A 25,345-nucleotide genomic window follows, 5' to 3' on the forward strand; every position below is an offset into this window, starting at 1 on the left:
AAGTCCTATTGGGTAAACCCTGAAGAGATAAAGCTAGTTCTGGATGTCGTATGCACGACTTCCAGTTAAGTCTATGAACTATCTATTTCTACATTACAGGATCTGATCCAATCTGGTACAATAACCAGAAAGTAAAAGGACATGGACCTATAATACTGTACCTAAACTTCATGAACTCATAGCAATATTGGTTGCGATGCTCCAGACTTGAAGTGAAAAGAGCTCTGGTTTGTCTGCACAGAGCTGTGTTATCTAAACGTTGAGGGGCAGGGCCCCCCGGGCGCTCAGTGAAGGGTCCCGACAAGTTGGTATCTGCCCTCTGTAACACGAGAGCAAAGGCATTTACTATACTATACTATACCTGGAAATAAGGACCAACCGCAGACAAGGACCATTCCACACACACACAGGAAAAACTGGCTATTAAAAAATAGCAGATATACAAGCTCATAGCGCTCTTGAGCTTGTGTATCTGCTATTTTTTTTTTAAATCGTGAAAAATGTGTGCAAATCTTTTGAATATATATATTTTTCAAAGCGAACATTTGCAACTCAAATCTTTGCTTCTGGTGGGGGTCCCTGGCTGGAACTAAATAATATTTTGAGATGGGGGTCCGCGGCCAAATACATAACATTTTGGGTGGTCCTGGACCTTGACGAGAAAAGGTTTGAGCACCACACGACATACGTTTTTTCAGAAAACCTGTTTTCTGGATTTAGAAGAAATGTCTAGATGCGTTCCCGGATTAAATGGGTTCAATGTTTTGAAAGTTATTGAAAAAAAAAAAAAAAAGCCTATAGTGACCTTCTCAAACTAGTGACGCCAGATTGAAAGTAGTTAAGTCCGACAAGAGTAAAAAATGGACCCGTAGGGGTGCAGCAGGAGTAACACACTATACCGTACCCTATAATTGCTGAACAATAACATAGCTGTAAAATGAAAGCGGGTTCCTCTTTGACAATCAGTGACCCCACGCTGCACTGGCCTTCTACTTCACTTTGAACATTAATCAAATGAGTGACTCACTCTGTTGCCATGGCGATCTGTGGTCTCAAACAATCCCCAGCGCGCCTCTCGGACCAAATGAAATCTGTCATTCAACTTTGCTCACCCTCTCTCTCTCTCTCTCTCTCTCTCTCTCTCTTCTCTCTCTCTCTCTCTCTCTCTCTCTCTCTCTTCTTTGAAGGAGAGATCTGGAGATAAGCAATACCAGCACCAAGCTAGAGGCTGAGGAGGCCCTCAACATTGGACTGCAGAGGCAGAGCAGAGACATGCAGGTAGGGGTGTGTGTGTGCGTGTGCGTGTGCGTGTGCGCGTGCGTGCATGCATACACACATACTGTCTCTGTATTCAATGTATGAGCAAATGCATGCGTGTGGACACATGCACACTCACATAAAGAATAGTGCAAGTCTGCATGTGATACTGTACAGTACGTGCATTTTATATAGTGAGTTGTCTGAACACTGGATAAATCAGAATTGGAATGAGAATCAGTTTATTGTCAGAGTGCATTCACACATGCAATGGAATTCGACTGGGTAGGATGCTCTCTCTCGTTATCAATGCAGTTGGCAGTACAATAAAAAAATATGTATGCAAAAATATACAAATTGCTCAAATGGAGTAATATACACACGTGGGCCTACAGTATGTCTTCATAAGCAGTGGTGGAAAGTAACTAAGTACATTTACTTAAGTACTGTACTTAAGTACAATTCTGAGGTATTTGTACTTTACTTGAGTATTTCCAATTTCCAATACTTTTACTTCTACTCCACTACATCTCAGAGGCAAATATTGTACTTTTACTCCACTACATTTACTTGAAAACTTTAGTTACTAGTTACTTTTCAGATATAAATTATGATATAATGAAACATACATTAACCACTTTAAACCTATTTTAAACCTAGGCTATTTGAAAATAGCAGATCTACAAGCTCACAACGCGTCGCATCGCGACGCGTTGTGAGCTTGTAGATCGGCTATTTTCAAATATTTAGTACTTTTACTTTTGGTACTTTAAGTACATTTTGATGCCAATACTTTTGTACTTTTACTAAAGTAAATTTTTAATTCTGGACTTTTACTTGTAACAGAGTATTTTTATATTGCAGTATTGGTACTTTTACTTAAGTAAAGAATTTGAGTACTTTTTCCACCACTGTTCATAAGGACTCGGTGCCCTGTTGGGCAGCAGTGTACAGAAAGTCAAGACAACGTCAACAGGATATACTGTAGCACTAGCTGCACTGTACAGTAGGTGGGTGGATGCTTTTTACGTGCGTGCGTGCTAGAGGGACATTACCGGGGACTCAGCCATATAGCTTTCAGGATGCCGTAAAGATGCATTCCTACCTTTCAACAGCAGTGCTGGGCCCTGCGCTGCGATTGGTCCGTTGATTGCGCACAGTTCCCCCGGCCTGTCAGGGAGATGGCTAAAACATACCTCCTGCGTTCAACCTGATAACCATCTTCTGTCCTCCTGTCCCCGTGTAACGTGTACGGAGGGGGCGGGGGCATTCCCACCTCTAATACAGATGTTAACCCTTCCTAGATCCCCCTCTGCAGAACGTTGAGCACTTAATTATACCCCAGACTTCTACCTACTGTGTGTGTCTTGACGTAATTGTTGGTAATTGGATGACATCAAGCACTTATTTCTTGGGATTTTACACAATAGGAGAAACATTAAGTGTTTCAGCATTCATTCCACTGTGAGCTTAGTAACAGAGAAGGCAGCAGGTTCTTCACATAATACGTAACAGTTTCATTTCTGTTTTCTGATTCATATGCCCTGGGGAACATGGTCATATCCTAATGAGGAGTCAGTCATAGTTTAATTCTATTGGCTTCAATGGTGTTATATTTGCTGTGGTCTTCTCAAAGTGATTTAAACCGCCACGGGTCTCAACGAGAGTGAAGTTTATACTAAAGCGTTTTGATTCTTTACTGTAAATCTTTCTGTGTCATCGGTGAGATAGAATCACACATGTCTGTCTTTGAGCTTTTATCTGCGTGTCACTGGAGCTTGTGTGGGAGATAATGTGTTTTGTCTGTCCCCGTTCCTCAGAGAGAAGGGGATGTGTAAAGGGAGATTGCAGAGAGTGAGTGAGAGAGAGAGAAAGCGAGGGAGCAAAAAGGATGGAGAGAGAGAAAGAGCAGATAAAATGCCGTACCTTCAGAGAGAGTGAGAGAGCGAGAGCCTCGGTTTGTGTGTTTGTGAAGTTCAGGTAACGCTCCTAATGCTTGCAACTTAAGGACCCTGATGTTTCATCCAGGGGTTTGAGAAGGTAAAAAAAAATAAAGAGTGTCTTTGTATGTTGGCTGTCTCTGATCGGAGGAGTGAAAGGCGATCCGTGTGTCTTTAAAGGTTGGACATGTTTTCACATTTTACCGTAGCTTTGGCATTCTCTTTGTCACAATGAGGCCTTTATGTGTGTGCGTGTGTGTGTGTGTGTGTGTGTGTGTGTGTGTGTGTGTGTGTGTGTGTGTGTGTGTGTGTGTGTGCGTGTGCGTGTGTGTGTGTGTGTGATCCACTGTGGATCGGGACATGTCCCCCCCGGTCCCCCCCCCCCCCCGCTGATAAAGATGCAGGTGGACAGGCAGATGCTGGACAACAAGGCCGGCCGATTGGACGCCCTCTCTTGTCTTCCCGCCCACTCACCGTCTGGTTTTGATAGAAAAAGGTCACATGAATATGTCCACATACTGAGTGTGCATTGTGGCTCAGTGGAATCAAAGAGATAGCTTTGTGTGTGCAACGTTTATGATGAAGCTTGCCTCCCCCGCCGCCCTGCACTGTAATTCAAAGCAGTTGGGTTGTAGGGAGTATGCTGGGGGCTGCAGGCATGCTGGCTAGCTACTCTCCTACAGTGTTGGGGGGGGGGGGGGGGGGGGGGTTAGCTTAGCCCCCATGCCCTTTAGTGGGTTTAGTACATGGTCATAAAGCAGTTATATACAGTGCCACAGTGCTGTAAATGGGTCACCATGGCATGCCCCCCAGCCTAGCAGATAAGGTCCAGTCTTACCCTGTTGTCTGTCCAGATCAGATATTACACAGTGGTGATGTTACAGCAGATTGTGCTTATACTGTACGTGGTGAATGTAGTTGCTTCTCCCCCATTTTCGTAAAGCTACAATTCTGACAGAGAGAGAGAGAGAGGTTATTTCAACGATGTCCAAACTACAATAAAGATGGCAGCGCATCTTGTGTCCATTCTGGTGCGCCGTCTGCTATGAATAATGTAAGACACCATGGAAGAGTATGGAGACCACTTCCAACCACTGCAGATACGTTAGTCATATTATATTAATATACTCTACCACAGTAGGTCTTAAAATGTTTCATGTCAAGGACCCCCAAATTGATGTGCTTTTGGCTGTGGACCCCCATCAGAAAATATTTTGTGCCAGGGACCCCAGAAGAGAAGATTTATGTAAAATAAAATGAGAATGATTCAAAAGTTTCCAAACGTTTTCGATATTTCTCAAAGATTTTCAAAGAATTGCAGATTGTGAGCTTGTAGATCTGCTGCTTTTGAATAGCCAACGTTTAAATGGATAAAGTGGTTAAAATGATTACGATGCTGCATTAACTGCTTTTGCTGGGGACCCCCTGGTAACCCCCCAAGGACCCCTGGGGGTCCCCGGACCCCACTCTGAGAACCAATGCTCTACACTACAGATGCATAACATGATGTTTTATTCATTAAAATAGGTAGATAGTAACCTTAAAACTAGAGGTCATCGTGATGATGTGAAAAAGAGATGTGTCTTTGATTTGTCTTTCAACGCGAAGCCACAGCCATCTGCGCAGGAAGCTGCTACCACGTAAACAGTTCATAACACTGATTTGACCTCACCTATAAGACGCACCGTAAAAGCTCCGGTCTCACAGGAGCTGTCATCACTCGGTGATCTGTTCAGCCAATCAAAAAACTCCCCCCAAAAAAACAGGTCCCGTGGTTGCCGTAGAAAGCCTTCTTCTGCCCAGCTGAAGGCATTTAAAAAGAGAACAAAGGGTTCAGATTCCAGATCCATCACAGAGAAGGGGTTGCGGAATTAGCCCCGCATATGTGAACGGTATGGTGGGATCTTTACCAATGAGGTCTGAAATGGTGTGTGTTTGATGCAAGGGGCAGGACTGCAATCGCTCTTTGAGGGCCGATGGTGTTAATTATTTATTTCGTTTTTTTACACTTTAAACCTGGTGTCCCTCAAGCTTGTAGACTGGCTATTTTCACTATTCATCAGAACAATGAACATAGGGCTTATAAGTGGTTAAATTATTGTCTGGTCTCAGCTCTTGTTTTTCCTCTGCTGAGGGGGGCTCACAGGATATGGCTGCCCACGCTGCTTACCATCCCCTCAGCTCTGGTGGAAAGTAGCCTGCTGCAACCCTCCTGATTTCGTGTATAAAGGGGCGTGTGTATAGAGCCGGCGAGAGACGGCGCCTGATCCCATTGGTTCACCGATCTGTCCGTCAACCCCCGCCCCGTTAACACAACATTACGAGCGACGCCCACTGCACTCTGGTTGGTTGGGAAATGAAACACTTCCTCATACCCAGTACAGGCTATAGTTGGGCCAGGCTTTTATTTTTTAGCAAAACTAAGCAATAAAAGCCTGGAGATCGAGGCTAGGTGGAAAGTAACTAAGTATATTTACTCAAGTACTGTACTTAAGTACAATTTTGAGGTACTTTTACTTTACTCTTCCAATTTTCATACTTTTACTCATAGTACTTTTTTTACTCCACTACAATTACTTGAAAACTTTACTTACTGGTTACTTTGCTGATTTGAATTATTATATTACAAAACATACATTAACCACTTAAGGCCTATTTTATACTTGAGCTATTCAAAAAGTAGTATTTCTACAGGCTCACAACGGGTCACATCGCAACGATACGGTGCCATTTTTGAAGATTTTGACACATTTTTATAATAATTAGTACTTTTACTTTAGGCGCTTCAAGTATATTTTTATGTACTTTTACTCAAGTAATTTGTATTAACACAGGCCCTTTACTTGTAACAGAGTATTTCTATATTGTGGTATTGCTGCTTTTACATGGATTCAAGTTCTCAGTCGCCAAGCCAGCATGTCTTCTTTGTAAGCATGTCGCACACCGAAAATAGCAGATCTACAAGCTCACAGCACGTTGCAGCGCGACGTGTTGTGAACTTGTAGATCCATTAGTTATTTTAAGATTGAAGAGAATTTGAAATGGTCAAACTAGCAATAGAATACACGTTTAGAAACATCTTCCTCAAACATGAATGGTCTCAGAAATGTCATAAAGGCAAAATGTTAAAAGCCCTTCAATCTGTGATTTTTTTTCAACTGGCTAGCTGTATGTAGCAGCAGCAACATGGGTTTAGAATGACAATACCTAAAAACATCATTCCACTTTCCGTCATGAGATTTTATTTTTGCTTTATTCCATGCTTTTACTTAAAGGAGTAGTTCACCCAAAAAAAATACGTATTTTCTATCAAATACACACCCCATGAAGCATGTTTTTGTCGCATTCCTAAGCCAATAATTTCATTACCGGCAGAAAGATGCTAATGTATCCGGTAGGAGACTCAAAGGAGTCTCTTTGAGTATCCTAGTATCCATCAAATTATTGGCTCAGGAATACGTCAAAAACTAAAAAATCTCCATGAATGAAATTCTTCATGGGGTGGTGTAAGAAAACAAGTAATTATTGGGGTGAACTATTCCTTTAAGTCAAAGATCTGAATACGTCTTCCACCTCTGCCCCTCAGACACGAGCATGGAGCCATCAGCCATGAGTCAACATCTGATTGTAATTTCAGGTCAATTATTATGGTTTGAGAGTTCAACGGGGGAAACAAAAAAGGAGGAAAAAGAAAGAAAGCTAAAACTTTAAGTACATACAATTACAGAGATCAAACCTCCCCGACCATCTCAACAATGATGGGCTAATTGTGTTATTTCCCCTATGCGCTGTGGTTCTAAGAATGCGCCTACAGTAACATGACAATAACACCAAGTATATGTTGGGGTAATTGCGTGCTTCTTAAATCTCGTGGAGGATGTGTGCGAAAGACAACGTGTTTATGAATGAATAATGCTTTGTTTATTTCTGTTAGTAGTAAAAAAGGGGGGGGGGGGAAGAAGTTCAGTTTGTAGAAATCAAAGCTTTTTTCCACTTTGTTTGTAGGACCATCTTCAACGGCACTGTCAGAGGGCTTATGTTTTCCACAACTGTATCTTAACCCCAATATTTATTTTGAGGCTGGTTTGAGGGTGTTTGGAAAGTGAAAATCTAACAAGAAACAGATAGTGTGCGTGTGTGTGCGTGTGTGCGTGTGTGTGTGCGCGCGCGCGTGTGTGTGTGTGTGTGTGTGTGTGTGTGTGTGTGTGTGTGTGTGTGTGTGTGTCTGTGTGTGTGCGTGCGTGTCTGTGTGTCTGTGTGAAAGAGAGAGAGATAGGGTGAGAGAGAGAGGAGGGAGAGAGAGAGAGGAGAGAGAGGGAGAAAGGGAGTGTAACGGAGAGACAGACTGCATGCATAAGGGGGTGTGGACAGTAAAATGCTTGAGGGGATCGACTGAGTGGAGCAGCGTGTGAGAGCGTGCGTGTGTGCGTGCGTGTGTGCGTGTGTGTGTGTGTGTGTGTGTGGGACAGTCAGTCAGTCAGTTGGACTGCTGCTGCCTCACCATGGCTGTGCTCTCTGCAGATGTCCTGCGCTGGCATGTGAGTTCTTGAACCTTTTTTTTTTTACCTTTACTATGCCTGGCTTCTTTCACCGTTTTAAGCCTGATTCACAGTTAGTTGTGTGCCGGTGTCATGCTCCCGTAAATTGGCAGATCTACAAGTTCTCAACGCGTCACGGTAGTGGTGACGCGTTGTGAGCTTGTAGATCTGCTGTTTTACGGCATGCAACACCGGCGTGCAACTAAGCATAAACCAGGCTTTATTATATGCTGTTGGAAAGAAAAACGCTAAAAAAGGTCAGGAGATTTTATAGCCTTTTGGGGAATTGTTAAAACCTTTTTCTACAGAGCTTTTTTTTTTAAAGCAATATTATGTTTGACTACATTACGGGAAAACCAACGATGAAGTATAAATTGGGCTTAAGCTGTAAGGTGATGCTTGCGTGTGTGTGTGTGTGTGTGTGTGCACACATGTGTGTGTGTGTGTGTGTGCGTGCGTGCGTGTGTGTGTGTGTGTGCGTGTGTTTGTTTTGCCAGAAAGTGTCATGCTGTTGTTTATACGTTGTGGCATTCTCTGTGTGCTGTGTGTGTGTGTGTGTGTGTATGTCAGCTGTACCACACATCACAACGGCTAGTATAGTACAGTGGTGCTCAACCTGTGTGCCGGGGACCACTGGTGGGCCACGAGGGTATTGCAAGTGGGCCCCCAAATAATTGGCAAAACACTATAATATAATAATATAAAGGAATATATATATATATATATATATATATATATATTTATATATATGAAATACATGTCAAGATGTAACACAATCGATAAATTGATCATTAATCATCGTTTTTGACGCATTCCTAAGCCAATAATTTGCTAATAAATAAAGAAAGATGCTAATGTATCCGGTAGGAGACTCAAAGGAGTCTCTTTGAGTCTCCTACCGGAAATACACCCGGTCATCAAATTATTGGCTCAGGAATGCGTCAAAAACTAAATAGAATCCATGAATTCAAGGCGTCATGGGGTGTGTAATTGATAGAAAATAAGTCATTTTTTGGATGAACTATTCCTTTAAAATGAACATGCTCTGAAAATGCACGTGGCCCCACCCCTCTGACCACGTTAAGTGGACAGATGGGTGGGCCCGCAAACGCTTTTTGAGATTTTGTAGTGGGCCCTGAATCCGGAAAAGGTTGAGAAGCGTTGGTTTTATATGTGAATGGCCCAGGGCTTTCTACAGGCTTGTCAGACACACATCCTGACACACAGACAAGATAGAGCTGGAGATAACGCGCACGACATGACACGACTTGGACAGAGTCAGGAAACTAGCAATAGATTTATGTCAAAATGGCAATAGCGGCTTTTGGCAATAGATTAATGGAAAGTGTTTCATGCATTGATGTGTGATAGGGGGAAATTCGCTATGATCTGCTATTGTGTGTGTGTGTGTGTGTGTGTGTGTGTGTGTGTGTGTATACAGTATATGCCGGTATATACGCACGCACACATTCTCTCTCTTTATATATTATATATGCATTGTATGTGTATACATATATATATATATTTATAGTATGAATAAAAGACTAATAATAGTTATATATATAGTAAATGTCTTATATATGCATGCACGCACGCACGCACGCACGCACGCACGCACGCACGCACGCACGCACGCACGCACGCACGCACGCACGCACGCACGCACGCACGCACGCACGCACGCACACACACACACACACACACACACACCCCCACACACACACACACACACACACACACACACACACACACACACACACACACACACACACACACACACACACACACACACACACACACACACACACACACACACACACACACACACACACACACACACACACACTGCTTTAACCTTTATGGTATGTAATGGTAGCTGTGGAGTACTTTCATTTTCAATATTGTTTCTGTCGGGTATCCAAAAAGGTCCTTTTTTATTATTATATTATAAATGATATATAATATAATAATATGATATAATAATATTATCATAGTGAAAATAGACAATTGACTATTTTCACAACCTTTGTGTGACACTCTTGTATGATGAAGTATGGCATTCATTTAAAAGCCTGAAATATGACAGCAACGATATACTGTATTAAAGCAATGACGCTGCCCAGTAATGTTTAGCTGAACGTCAGCCATGGTTTGTCAAAGAAAGAAAAAACGAATTCCTAGAAAGAATGGAAAATGTGTTTTTGTGTGTGTGTCTCTGATCGGACATAGCCAGCCCAGCCCTGGGTCAGAACACAGATAATGACCATGGCTACAGAAATTCTTTGCTCTAAATTACTACCTGTGGAAAAAGCCTAGTGGCATGCCAAAGCCAGAGAGAAAGAACAGAGTACGCAATGGCCTTACCGCACACAAACGCTCTACCCTGAAATAGCACAACAATCTGGAGAGGTGGCGCTCCATATACACTGACCACTAAGCTATTTAAGCTTCACAGAGCTGGGTTGTTGAATCTCCTTCTGAAGATAACGGATTGTACAATAAAACCAATTACAATAGATTTTTTTCTTTCATTTTATCTGCCTTATAACTTCATCCAAATTATTACCATTTCACCGTCTTTTTTTTTTCATTTGGTTTTTTCTCTCTCTGTAGGCACGCGTCGAGGAGTTGGAGGAGGAGCTGGAGGCAGAGAGGGCCATGAGAGCCAAGGTACAGTAGCCTACAGTAACAGCACACCTCCTGTTACCCATGTACACCCTGATATACCTTATGATTATAGATGTACATCCTTATACCTCCTGATTCACTATACATCCTCCTTATACCTCCTGGTTCACTATACATCCTCCTTATACCTCCTGATTCACTATGCATCCTGATACCTTCTGACACCAGTAAACACCCTGATACCTACTGATTCTGTATTACAGTATGTTCTTTATACCTCCTGATTCATACGGCCCCAAATGAAGTGATTTTTTTCTCCTTGTTGAAAATTAGTCTCTTTCATCCAGCAAGTAGCAATGGAATTCAATGTATTCATAATAACTAGACTCACAGGTACACACACACACACACACACACACACACACACACACACACACACACACACACTCACATTCTTTTACAAGCAAACACGTGCAACACAGGTTGCAAATCTGTTGCAAATCTTTGTCGCGCAACGGAGGACAAAGCGTGAATGAAACATTGGCGGTGCACTCAGCACTGTGCTGCTGAATGCTGTCAGAGCTGTGGTGGAGAGCAATAGAGCACCGAAGTCCTGACGTCACTCGTTCATCCCCAGGTTTGCGGAAGTAATTTCTCTATGGAGAATAACATTGGGTCATCTTAGAATCGTCTCATATAAGAATTGTGGTCCAAAAATAAACACCGCGTGTCGGCGTTATTGTCAGGGAGGAGGTTCTGTATAGTTTATGATAGTCAGTCACTTATATTTGATACAGTCTGTTTCTGGCGAAAATGTAACTAATTTGGCGGAAGTAACATTAGCGTTTTCTCACCGTCAGTTGATGCTTCATATCCATAAGAGTCAACCCGCCGTGGTCATTTGTTTATTTTTGGAACACAGTTCTTATTTGACGCGATATTAAATACGTCTATGGGATTCAGAACGGGGGTGGAAAACTGCGAACCAGGTAGACAAACAAAGGATGTGTAAATGACGTCAGACTTCGGCGGTCTATAGACCATATTCACACGGCGGCCATGTTTCTATGAAGTCAATGAAAGTAGCCACCCCGGGTGGCGGCACTTTCAATGTTAAATTCCGATATGGCCGCCGTGTGAATATGGTCTATAGTTCTTAAAGTGGGGACCAGGGGTCTTTGAGGGGGTTCCATGGGGTCCTTATAGCAAAATGTGTTAATATAGCATCAACATCTGTATAATTACATAATGCATATACATTTGAAAATAGCCGATCTACAAGACTCGCAACACTTCGCACTGCAACGCGTTGTAAGCCTGTAGATTTGCTTTTTTCAAAACATCTTGAAAAACATTTGAAAAATGTGAAACATTTTAATAACACAAATCTTGTATGGGTGGTCTCTGGAACTAAATATTTTCAGATGGGGGTCCACGGCCAAATACGTATTAATTTGGGGGTTGTTCACATAAATACGTTTAGTTGCACGCTGGTGTTGTAAATAGCAGATCTACAAGCTTGTAGATCTGCTATTTACTGAGCACGACACCGAGGAGAAGTAGAGCGAGGGATGCGAAGGAGAGAGAGAGAGAGAGAGAAAATAGAAAGTGCAGACAGAGGTCAGTGAGGTGCATAGGATGGTGATGTGCCTCTGGTCACCTCTAAACCATCTGCATCTGTGATAATAAACTAAGAGGAGAGGCCTTGTGTTTCTGATTAACATACAGGGCAACACCACAGGCCAAGAGGGAACCCCCAAATCCTCCCTTCTTTCTTTCTTTCTTTCTTTCTTTCTTTCTCTCTCTCTTTCTTTCTTTCTTTCTTTCTGTCCCTCTATCATATATCAATATCAGTACTCAGATATTTTACTTAAGTAAAGGTAGCAATACCACAATATAAAAATACTCTGTTACAAGTAAAAGGCCTGTGTTCAAAATGTTACTTGAGTAAAAGTACAAAAGTATTGGCATCAAAATGTACTTAAAGTACCAAAAGTAAAAGTACTAAAATATTTGAAAATAGACGATCTACAAGCTCACAACGCGTCGCATCGCGACGCGTTGTGAGCTTGTAGATCTGCTATTTTCAAATAGCCTAGGTATAAAATAGGGCTAAAGTGGTTAATGTTTGTTTCATAATATCATAATTTATATACCTCAAAATTGTACTTAAGTGCAGTACTTAAGTAAATGTACTTAGTTACTTTCCTCCACTGCTCTCTATGCATGCACACTTGCATTCACATGATAGACATGAGAGAGATTGTTCGTTATCAGCATGGCAAATATGCCAAAATGATATTCCTAGTGCTTGATATTAACGTTTTAAAACGGGGATCAAAACTGAGTCTGGCTCCTCACTCTTGTTGGCAGTTTTAACCGCCTTGTTGTTTTAAACAAGACTGTCTTCAAGTGTGTGTGTTTAAGACATGGAACCTACGGTCGCCCCTCTTATGACTGACTACAGTTTCCATGTTACCTGAAGTAGTGGCGGGGATGGAAAGGTACACATTTCACCCTGAGTGGATGGATGAGTGTCAAAAAAAGCCAGGAACAGCGGTGGGGCCTGGAGGGTCTGTTTTCTTACCTCTCTCTCTGGGTGGTATATCGCTAATGGCACACGGTCCCTGCCTGCCCCCTTTTCTGAAGCCCACATCATCGCGGGGGGAACAGGTTGAGACATGCGTTGGCTTTATCAGTTCCACTGACTGGGCCTTGTGAGACGCTCAAACACAACATACCACTACAACACACAGGCTCCCCATTGTTAAGACACTCCTCCTTATGGGTCTCATAGGGGAGATAGCATCAGGAGATGGGGCAACTGACAGACAGCACTGTTTTCCACTGGATTTTTCTCCAACTGGAATGCTAACACACACGCGTGCACACACACGCGTGTGTGCACGCACACACACACACACACACACACACACACACACACACACACACACACACACACACACACACACACACACACACACACGTATGCATGTGCACAGCTATGCACATTCACATGCACACTCGTGTGGAATTGCAATGTATGTACAGTGCACTCATAAAGTAACTAAGTATATTTACTCAAGTACTGTACTTAAGTACAATTTTGAGGTATTTTTACTTTACTGGAGTATTTCCGATTTTCAATACTTTTACTTCTACTCCACTACACCTCAGAGGCAAATATTGTACTTTTACTCCACTACAATTATTTGAAAACTTTAGTTACTAGTTACTTTGCAGATATAAATTATTACATTATAAAACATACATTAACCAATTTAGCCCTATTTCATACCGAGGCTATTTGAAAATAGCCGATCTACAAGCTCACAACGCGTCGCATCGCGACGCGTTGTGAGCTTGTAGATCTGCTATTTTCAAACATTTTAGTACTTTTACTTTTGGTACTTTAAGTACATTTTGATACCAATACTTTTGCACTTTTACTCAAGTAAACTTTTACTTGTAACAGAGTACTCCATTGCAGTATTGATACTTTTACTTAAGTAAAACATTTTAGTACTTTTTCCACCACTGCATAGCAGTGTATAAAAACACACAAGTATACACGCATGTGTGCGTGTGTGTGTGTGTGTGTGTGTGTGCACACGCTCACTGAACATACACACATACACACGTACACTTTTGCACCCTCTCGCACTCAAACAAAGAGGGATCTCCCCTTTGTGTAACGTGGCATTAACCTGCTGTTAAGTGCGTCAATGGCGTTGAGTGTTGCGGAGCCCCGGCTGGATGTTGACACAGTGTCGGCGGCGTGGAGGACAGAGCGATGAGAGAGCCGGGCACTCTGCGTCAGAGACAGCCCTGCTTAACCCCTCCACACACAGCCGGGGTCAGTGGTGGACAAAGTGTATATGCTCAAGTAAGATACTCAAGCGTTCAAAAGTATTATTTACGAAGTGCGTTTTCTTTTTTAATATCGACGCGTTGCTGAAAATAGCAGATCTGCAAGCAGTTGTGAGCTTGTAGATCGTCTATTTTCACTTATATTTGAAGTAGGATTTAAAGGGATAATTCACCCCAGTTTTTTTTCTATCGATTAGTCACCCCATGGAGACTTGAATTCATGGATATTTTTTTTGTTTTTTGTCACATTCCTAAGCCAATAATTTGATGACCGGCAGCTGTTCCGGTAGGAGATACAAAGAGTCTCTTTTGTGTCTCCTACCCGAACCGCTGCCTACCGGTCCGCTGGTCAGAAATTATTTGCTTACGAAAGCGAAGGGGAAAAAAAAAAAATCCATGAAATATCGAATCGATTTTGGGTGAACTATCCCTTTAAGTGGTTCGTTCATGATATAATAAGTCTGGGTAAGAGTTCCTTCCTAGAAATGTAGTCAAAAGTAACACTTTTCTGTTTGAAATGTAGTGGAGTGAAAGTCATGTGCTCGACAAATTAAACCAAATACAAAAAAAATAAAAAGCCGGGTCAGAGATCGTTGAAGGGCTGGGGATACGAGGATTCAATGCCCCCCCCCCCCCCCAACTCCTCTCTTTCCTCTAGGTTGGTTTCGATGTCCCAAGGGAATATATCTGAAAGAGGATATTCCTTGCAGCCCCAAAGGTTTAAAGAAGTGTTCATCTGTTTTCTCTTGTTTAGCCTGGGGTTACACACGGACCGCCGTGCCTCATTCTCTGCTATCTGGGAGGGCCCGAGACTCCAGGGTTTTTTACAGACCAGACCCAACATACACGTCTGTCTTTAAAATAGCCGTAAAAGATTTATGTCAAAACAAGTGCTTTCAACTCCGGTTTGAGCGCTGGCTGTTTGTACGTTTAATAGCCGGCCGTTATAGACCGATAAAATCACTCCATGTGTTCCTTGCTGTGTTTGAGCGTGAGAGTCGTTTTATTTTGTATTATTGTTGTTCAGAAACTGGCAGTTCTGGAGCCTGTAATATCCCAGTTTAATGCAGGTTGACTCATTCATGTGCAGCGAATATAACTAACACGTATATTTAGTTTTTTGTGGTGAAGCTCAGTCAGATAAAACACACATGAGCTGTCAAATAAAGGTGTTTTAAAGCCCCGTATTATGTTCAGGTCCCCGCTAAATCCGCAATGCGAAATACATGGAATATCCCAGTATCCCATGAAAGGATGGATATCCGATAGGGTTCCCCACCACAGGTTATTCAGCCGTGAGCAGACAACTGGATAATATGTCCAGGAAACAGAGGATCACGGATCATATTCAGACTATGCAACGGGAGCTAACCCCCGCAGTGCTCTGATTGGACACCTGCTAGTCTCCTGACCTCTGACCTCTAGACGGATCACTTCCTATTGTCAGCCGTCAATCACGCCAGCTTTGGGAATGTGCTGCGTTTGTGTAGAGCTGGTTAAGTCCCGGGAAAGACGCACTGTGATTGGCCAGTAGTCACTTTGAGTGGCAGTTGGGGCAAACGCAGTCAGTGGGGCAAACGCAGTCCCCACCAATATTATTTACGATTCTGTGCCTATCGGTACATAACTCGGACGGCGCTTAGTCGACTAGCAGACCATCGGCCGGTCGTCGCGGGCACTCGCGCCTGGAGGCGCTCGGGCGCGACTCCTCGGCCTCAAGGTCTGCTGAGTCGGCGCGCCTCCGTCATGGTCCAAAACTATATTTTATCGGCAAAAAAAAGTAGTTGAGGATTGAAAAAGTTTCCTCCCAAGCGAGAGTCGATCTCAGACTCCCAGTGGTAGTGGATTGGGAGTCTTATGATTAACGAGGTGCGCCACTGAGGCCGGTGTTGAGATTGGGTATTTGGGCTGTGTTAGAATGTGACGTCCTAACTCTTCTATTGTAGAAGAAAGAAGTCCCCGCCCGCGCCCGCCCCCAAAAGGGGGAGCCTCGCCCCTTCGGGGCGAGGCTCCCCAAAGACCGTGCACTTACATATATCGCGTCAATCACACACTGTGACCCACCGCTGCTTAAATATCCTGTCCAACGAGCCATCGTAGGACCGCAGGGTGAGGGAGGGTGGGTGTTTAACAGACAGATATACTGCAGGCATTAACACATGCAGCCTCTTTATTTATGAAGGCTATAACCTGTACACACACTTGATTGAAACCTTTGTTTATTCTCGAAAAGAGCATTGAGGTTTACCCTCACTTGAGAGTCAATATACATGAAACAATCATAAACCTTCTCTGGCCAAAAATTGCTCCCAATGAGCCGCAATGCAACGCGTAGTGAGCTTGCAGATCGGCTATTTTCGACCACGGGATTTGGTGTAGAGGGAGAACATGTGAGGCCCATGGCTCGGGGTAGAGTGGCCGGTAGAGCGGCCCGGATGGAAACCGCAAGGTTCCCAGTTCGATCCCGGTCTCCCCCCAGAGTTGGTGTCGGAAGTGTCCTTGAGCAAGACGCTGAACCTTTGCATGGTTTCCTCCGCCAATGGCGTATGAATGTGTGTGAATGGGTGAATGTAATGCACAATCTATGTAAAGCGCTATATAAATGCTACCATTTAGCATGGAGAGACCACTGGGTGTGATCCTGGTCAACACAGTGTGTTGGAATATTGCTATATGCATTCAGATAATTAAACGCACTCATTTTTGTCGGTAGGTGGAGAAGCAGAGAACGGATCTGACCAGAGAACTGGATGACCTCACCGACCGTCTGGAGGAGGCCGGAGGAGCCACTGCCTCACAGGTATAGCCCACATTAACCCTTTCAATACGGGAACGCATCTCTGTCATTTTTAGATTTCTTTGGGTCTTTTTAAACATTTGTTCCAGGGACCCCCAGAAGCAAATATTTGAGTTACAAATGTACATTTAAGTACATTTTGATACCAACACTTTTGTACTTTTACTTAAAGTTGTACAATGCAGAATCACAAATAACGATTTTTAGCAACCTCTGCTGGTCACTACCGTCACTGCATACAATTTCCCTAGTCCTCGATTACCCAGAATTCCATTCGTTTTCACCGGAAGCCGGAAGCGTTTCAAAAAGCGATCTTTTAATTGTTTTATACTATCTACGGATCGTTTCTCTTAGCCAGTGGAGCATTAGTTACCATGAGCTGTGCTTTCTTTTTCTGTTCTTTTTCGATCTTCCAATCCTACATTATCTTAAAATCAGCGTGAGGTTCCTTTTTGTTAATAGCGCGGTAGTTCCTGGCCAAACAGGAAACCGTTGCGGTAGTTCCTGAGGACGTCGGCCACGACGTCATGACGTTGGCCAGGAACGTCATTTTCCCGGGAAAGTCCCCCCCGTACACGTTCAATAGAAAATATATAAATAAAAGGCTTCCGGGGGTGAAATTCACGGAGTGGGTGTTGTGAAACTTTTGCCACTCGCAAAAGATATACAATTTAACTTTAGTTTTGTTGAAAACGTTACCTAGTATTACTTTAAGTAAAACATTTGAGTACTTTTTCCACCACTGGTTGTCATGTCATTGGCAGATGGAGGTGAACAAGAAGCGGGAGGCGGAGCTCCAGCGCCTGAGGCGGGACCTGGAGGAGACGTCGGTCCAGTCGGAGGCCCTGGCGGCGTCGCTGAGGAAGCGCCACGCCGACGCCATGGCGGAGCTGGCCGAGCAGTGCGAGGGCCTGCAGAGGACCCGCGCCAAGCTGGAGAAGGAGAAGCACAACCTGAGGATGGAGGTGGAGGACCTGGCCGCCACCCTGGACACCCTGCAGAAGTCTAAGGTCTAAAGTCTCTCTCTTTCTCTCTCTCTCTGTCTGTCTCTGTCTCTTTAACTTTAAAAATATGTTCTCTCTTTATCTCTCTTCTCTCTTCGCTGAGAAACAGTGCCGTCTAGGACATCGACGGTCGCAGGTCAGAACTCGCCTTTGGTCAGTTTTCACTATGACGACTTATGACGTTTTTTTCTTTTTTTGGAAAAAGAAATGTACTACTTTTTTTTTCATTTTTTTTTCTTCACACAGAATCAGGAGATAACGTGTTCCGAAGATTTACTGCTCCATTCACTTCCTGGTTAATTATTGGGAAATAACCTGTATCTCTGCTCCTGTGTTTTACTATGTATTTTTGGTGAGACATGCTATTTTCAACGGCGTATAACAAGCGAACGGGAGGTCGCCATGACATTATATTTTTTTCGCGGAAGCACAGTGAAACCCTCCGTGATTAGCAACCATCAATATTCTGTGACTACTTGAAAAGCTAAGAAAATCGCAAAATCGCAGGCAGTCTGGGCTTTATTTATTTATTTATTTACTCTGGCAGTGGAAGAGTTAACAAAGGATTCAACTGGATTTCAGAACGATTTTTGACAAGAGATCGGTGCCAAGTGATCTCTTTTTATGTGAGACTTGGTACTTGGTACAAAAGTGTTAATTGAACATCACAGGTTGATTTTCACGCTCAATCAACAGTGAGGATTGCATTTTGTTTTATATAGTGGTGCGGTCTGTATCTCTGGCACCTGTAGTCTCCTTAATCCCTAAATAATTCCACCTCCCTTCTTCCACTTTCTATAATGGACCCTTTTCACGTAGACGTGTCATAGCAGGGTAAACGCAGCTGCAGCTGTTAAAATTAATGTTGGGTTCTGTTTGATTTAGGTGCACCCAAGAGCAAGCATTGACAATAGTCTATAGTGACCTATTGTCAATGTTTGCTAACGGGTACAGCACCATAAATGAAAACGTACCCACGGTTAATTTTTATAAGCTGCAGCTGTGTTAACCCTGTCATGACATGTCTGTGAAAAGGATCCGTTCTTTGTTTTATATGATGGAATGTTGATTCGTGAGCTGAACATCAAGGATGAAGATGTGTTTTTAATAGCACTTGCTAGAGGGCTGGCACTGTATATCAAGTTTGCCAATTCCGGTGTACATTAATATTGAGTCAGCTGCTGTGTGTGTGTGTGTGTGTGTGTGTGTGTGTGTGTGTGTGTGTGTGTGTGTGTGTGTGTGTGTGTGTGCGCGTGTGCGTGTGCGTGTTGTTCCTCAGGCATCCACAGACAGCCAGCTGAAGAAGCTAGAGGAGCAGCTCTATGAGGCTCACACCAGAGGAGATGACCTGCAGAGGGCGCTCACAGAGGTCAACGTGGCCAAGAACAGACTCACAGGTACACACACACACATTCTTCTAGCTACAGTGACCAGGGTTTCCAGATATGCTTATGATAATTTCCCCGCAAGATTTTATTTGAAAATAGCCGATCTACAAGCTTACAACGCGTTGCAAGCTTGTAGATCTGCTATTTTCAAATAGCTGATGTATATGTTAAAGTGCTCATGTGGCGCATATTCGCTTCTTTTGGGCTGGTTTTCCTAGACCTGGTTGCTTGTTTCTCTCACAGAATCTGGCAACACTGACAGTGACATCATGGGCTAGTACGTGTGAACAGAGAAGGGAGTCGACGTCACATTGCGTGTGTCGGAAGTGGCAGCTAAGGTGCTTCATGAGTGGAATTGGCCCCCCTTCGTAGCTCGGGAGCTTGAGAAACGAATGTCTTTACCCATTTTTTCATAAGATGGTGGTTCTTGCCGGTCCCTGCACTACAGTATTTAACCATAGTTTTGCACTAGGTCAGTAAAAGACATATATTCAACACTGTATAGCGTATATACAATCCGTCTCACAAACCAAACGCTGATATCTGTTGTTTGCACGTCCAAGTCAATGGCGGATTTGGCCCGGCCCCCAAATACTCGTATGTGTCTTTCAAAGAATTACACAACTCGAAACACTTGTCTGTACTCAGTCCATTACACACAAAGTGTTAATGTGTGGTCTTTAGGTCCTAAAGTTCAGTCTGATGTGACTCGTTAAGTTGAAAATCAGTTCTGGTCGGCAAGCGACACCATCGTGCTATGGAGTGAAAAATGTGGCTTAAAGGAGTAGTTCACCCAAAACATTACTTATTTTCTATCAATTACTGTACACACCCCATGAAGACTTGAATTCATGGAGATTTTTTAGTTTTTGTCGCATTCCTGAGTCAATAATTTGATGACCGGCGGACTCAATTGAGTCTCCTACTGACCGATGACCCGGTCATCAACTTATTGGCTCAGGAAACAAAAACAACAAAAAACCCAAACAATTGTGAGTAATTGATAGAAAGTAAGAAAGTAATTTTTTGGGGAGAACAACTCTTTTAACTTCTGTGTTAATTTAACGATTTGTAACTCAGAGAGTGTACAAATGAAACCAAGTGGACCATTTGGGTAAATTTGGTTCCATTTTGTATACTCTCAGAGTGAAATTAACTGTACAGTAGAGTAGGAAGGAGAGAGAGAGCTGCAGTGTAAGGCGTCCTCTTACAGCATGATGACTTCTCTTCAGTTTGGTTCAAAATGGCCAGAAGCCATGCATACTTAGTCCCAGTCCGGTGCATAGCAATAGGAAACAGACCCAAATTTCATTATCACTTGCTGCACAGTAAAATCCTCAGTCCATTTGGTAACATTTGTACAAGTCTCTGAGTTACAAATGGTTAAATTAACGTGGGCTATTTTACTGTGTGGAAAAGGAATAGTTTTCATCTTGTTCATTGTTTAAGCTAATCAAGGTGGTATCATTCATGGCCTCAAGTGTCCTTGAAACCAGCCACAAACGGTTTGATATAAATGTCCAGTTACAAAGCCTTTCGTGAATTAGGCCGTGTTGTGACCCACCAAAAAGTGCCTAGAAAATGAATTTCGTTCCCACGACTTGGGTCTACTTTTTCAATGCATTTTTGCATAGACAATACCCTTGTGGACTTTGGGTTAAAATACCTCCGCACAAAATCCTGCAGTATTTTTTCACAAGCCAGAAATGTATATAAAAGTGAATAACCAAAAAACGAAAATCTTGTGCTGCTGTTTTTGCTTGTAAAATGTGTTATATTGTTTTTGGCAACAAAAAATCTTTCTCAAATGTCATAAATACATGTACCTAACACCTGAAACAAGTATTGGTGCCTTAGTATACTCATATTTGAATTTAGATCACGAAATGTAGCAAAGTTAAAGAAAACGCTTCTACTGAAGTGATTGGAACCCAGCACAAGGGAACATACACATTTAGCTAAAAGCTTATGTTTTATACATTAAAAATGTCCCAACCTACTGTGTAATGAAAGGTAGAAAAAGAAGCAGCACACCTTGGCCCAAAATGGCTGAAAATCAATCAAAATGCTACCATGACCCCCTAAATTGGAAGAATACCATAAATGGACAAGACTAAAATAAATGCACTAAAGGTCAAAATTATTACAACATAATGGTATAAAACATTTATTAAAGTAGCACAGTGTGTCACAGCATCTGTCATATGTACATCAACTCTGCCCCCCCCCCCCCCCCCCTCCAAAAACACACAAAATATGAGAATACCAAAACAAATTCATACAAATGCATCACAATAAAACAATTTCACTTCGGTGCAACAAAAAGTTATTTTTTTGGCAGTGCAAGTAATTCTTTTGGCAGTGCAAGTACATTTAAGGCTATGCTGTGAAAAAAATAAAATACAGCCATTTTAAAGTATTTTTTTGAACATGTATGCATTGCATTTAAATGGGTTAAAATGGCAGTGTAGCAATTCTTGAACATGTTGTTGATAATAATAATAAAAAATAAGGAGCACATTGTGCGTATCTTAATCATCCCTATCACTGTCATCAGAGTCATCATCGGATACAGCTCTTTCTTCTGTTTCCTTTGAAACATTCTCACAGTTCTGGCACTGACACAAATCCGTACAAGGTAGTCTTGCAGACTTACAGGAACATCTTTCAGTCTCACATTTGCTAGTCTTGCAACTACAGTGGACTACCTGCAACACGCTATCAGGGGCAGGATTTGTAGTCATCCATGTCACTGCCGAAGGATGGTAAAGTCTTCCTTCATCTCAGCAGCTTTCATCAACCGGCCTTTAAACAAAAAAGTACACGTTAATGATCTCTGTGTGTGTGTGTGTGTGTGTGTGTGTGTGTGTGTGTTGAGGGGGGGGCTGTAAATAACACAGTGAGGAAATAAATGTAAATGTGTCTTTTACAGATTTGTATTGCCATCATTACAAAAGACTATGTGTGGTGTTAATGTATGTATGTATTATATTTTTTTCCATGGGAAGGTAAATACATGTTAGTACTGCTAAAACCTCTCCCCTGCAGAGCCATAAAACTAAAGGGCCACTGACTGCTGGCAGCTGTGACCTGCCGACCTGAACCCCTTGCATTCCAGCCTTATCAGCAGCTACTGTTTTAGTAGGTCCTGCTCTTAGCTCTCACAAGCTATAGCAACAGACTAATCAATGCTAAGCAGTATAATATAACAGTGGTTTTCATCCCCTTACATATCAAGGTCCATTATTTATTCAGCATTTGAGCCACGGACCACCATTTGATGAGATTTAGACTGTCAGACCCACAAGAATTAGAATATTTTGTTATTGTTGGATGAAATTTGGTCCACAATTATATGCTGTATTGATGTTGGTACCGATAGGAGAGATAACAGGCAGACGATCAAAATAACAATCCTTCAACATTCTCTAATTTTCTATACTTCTTGTACATTAAGTAATGCAGATTTTTAACAGTAAATTAACTCTTGAAAAACCTATAACATTTTACACTCTCACGGGTTAAAGATCTATAAGGATGCATTTGGTTACCAACTCTCCATCATTTAGCTGGGGACCACCTGGAATCCCTTCAAGGACCACTGGTGGTCCCCGGACCACTGGTTGAGAACCACTGTAATATCATAATATAAATTTGCTTCATCACAAGACCTCAGCCTTTTTTGCAGAGGTGTAAAGTAACTAATTACATTTACTTAAGTACTGTAATTCAGTACACTTTTAAGGTACTTTTACTTTACTGGAGTATTTCCAATTTTCAGTACTTTTACTTCTACTCCACAACATCTCAGAGTCAATTATTGTCCTTTTTGCTTCACTACACGTATTAAAAAAATTACAAAACATACATTAACCACTTTAGCACTATTTAAACTTTGGCCATTTGAAAATAGCCGATCTACAAGCTCACAACGTTGTGAGCTTGTCGATCTGCTATTTTCTAAATATTTGTATTCATTTTATACCTTTGAAACCTGTGAAATGGGACATTCTGCTTATTGAGTACTTTCTACTTTTGGTACGTTAAGTACATTTTCATAGCAATACTCATATTGCATTATTGATACTTTTACTTAGTAACAAATGTGAGTACTTTTTCCACCACTGCTTTTGTCTCTCTATCTGCACATATCCTTCCCAAAAAATACCACTACATGTTACATAGTCAACAGTTCCTGCCCAGTCAGGAATTCACACATAAATGTCAACATCTTTGATCTGAACAAAAGAACCAACACATTTTTTCTTTAACAAAAGGTGTGAATTACTCCCCCCAGCCTTGGACTCAAACACAGCCCATCAAATAAAAGAAGACCTCAGATGTAATAATGATAGGCCTACATATAGTCCCAAAATATATAATGTACCCATATAATCATAAGTGTGTGGGGGGGGGGGGGCAACGGGACCCCCGTGATTACATCGCGGGGGTCCAAGGACCACCAAGGGGTCCGGAGAGTCCCGCGAAATCATTGTTATCCACGTTATAAACATTAAACAACAGTTCTGCGTGTGTGTGTGTGTGTGTGTGTGTGTGTGTCTCTTACCTGCAGACAACGTTTCTGCTTTTGAGAGTTGATCCTTCGTGCGTTTGCCAGCCACAGTGATGTACTTGTCCACTTTTTTACAAATAATGCATAGCGCTGAAAGGACAGGGCCAGCAGAAGCTACGGGCAAACCTGTCCTGGACCTCAGTTTCTTTCGGGGGGTTTCAGATGTGGCTCCGTCGGCGCTGATGCTGCCTGACTGACCCGCGTCTGCATCTGGAACTTCCAAAGTCTGTGTGGCGCATTTTTCAGCCGCTACAAAACGCTTTTTGTCAATAAATCGATTGTAGCACGATAGGTGAAACCCAGCGTCCTCGGGATGCTGGTCAAAAGGCACATCGACACAATGCTTATAAGTTTCTGCAACTTCTTTACTCTCACCCTGCAGAGGAAGCCACCGCTTGATGCTGTTTCTGTAGGTATCCCACCTTATCTGTGTAAAATCCCGGACGACATCTTCCCTCTGGACAGACATAGAATGCATATAGCATCGTTTAGAGTCCTTTTTACGTGATTTTTAATGATATTTTCTTTGTTTTGGTTGCTCCTCGCTGAGAGCAGTGTTCAGTCAGCAAATATAACGGAGCAAATATAAGACTTCCGGTGGACGATCTCTTCAGAATAAGAGTACCCTCTAGAGTAAAAAGAAACCATTGAAAAACGGTTCATTTGCACATTAAAACTATAAATTAAGCATTTAAACGAAGCTATATATCACATATTATGTTTCTGTGTAACAAAAACGGATTTAAAACATCAATTATTTATCTAAATTGATAGATGCTGTTCAAAGGAGTGCATAGCCTATACAAATTGGACACTGGACAGGAGACGGTGCTTAGTGCCGGAACTTCTGAGGTACGCACGCGTTCGGGGAAACCCCCTCTACACAGCCACACTCTCCGCTAAGCGGCACTAAGGTGTAGAAAAAAGTGGCGGGCCGTCCAGTGAGGTCAAGGGTCAGAAAAGGGCCGTTTTCAGTGCATAGCCTATACAAATTGGACACTGGACAGGAGACGGTGCTTAGTGCCGGAACTTCTGAGGTACGCACGCGTTCGGGGAGACCCCCTCTACACAGCCACACTCTCCGCTAAGCGGCACTAAGGTGTAGAAAAAAGTGGCGGGCCGTCCAGTGAGGTCAAGGGTCAGAAAAGGGCCGTTTTCAGTGCATAGCCTATACAAATTGGACACTGGACAGGAGACGGTGCTTAGTGCCGGAACTTCTGAGGTACGCACGCGTTCAGGGAAACCCCCTCTACACAGCCACACTCTCCGCTAAGCGGCACTAAGGTGTAAAAAAAAGTGGCGGGCCGTCCAGTGAGGTCAAGGGTCAGAAAAGGGCCGTTTTCAGTGCAT

The 25,345-nt window shown here is 42.7% G+C and overlaps 1 protein-coding gene across 7 annotated transcripts in view; it reads left to right on the top strand.

Moving 5' to 3' along the window:
- Positions 1-25,345, top strand: part of LOC308105392 (myosin heavy chain, skeletal muscle) — a 74,234-nt gene that overhangs the window by 28,783 nt on the left and 20,106 nt on the right. For 6 of the 7 annotated variants that reach the window (XM_080456090.1, XM_080456091.1, XM_080456089.1 and 3 more), the window contains exons 6-10: positions 1,188-1,278; positions 10,349-10,405; positions 16,947-17,033; positions 17,795-18,040; positions 19,314-19,431. In XM_080456090.1, coding sequence (XP_080312216.1) covers positions 1,188-1,278; positions 10,349-10,405; positions 16,947-17,033; positions 17,795-18,040; positions 19,314-19,431 — 599 coding nt within the window. Of the gene's footprint in view, positions 1-1,187; positions 1,279-7,636; positions 7,736-10,348; positions 10,406-16,946; positions 17,034-17,794; positions 18,041-19,313; positions 19,432-25,345 lie in introns of those variants that run through there. The other variant, XM_080456093.1, reaches the window with a different exon arrangement.

The sequence above is a fragment of the Gymnoscopelus braueri genome (genome assembly GCF_963280865.1).
Source record: "Gymnoscopelus braueri genome assembly, chromosome: 17".
NCBI lineage: Eukaryota > Metazoa > Chordata > Actinopteri > Myctophiformes > Myctophidae > Gymnoscopelus > Gymnoscopelus braueri.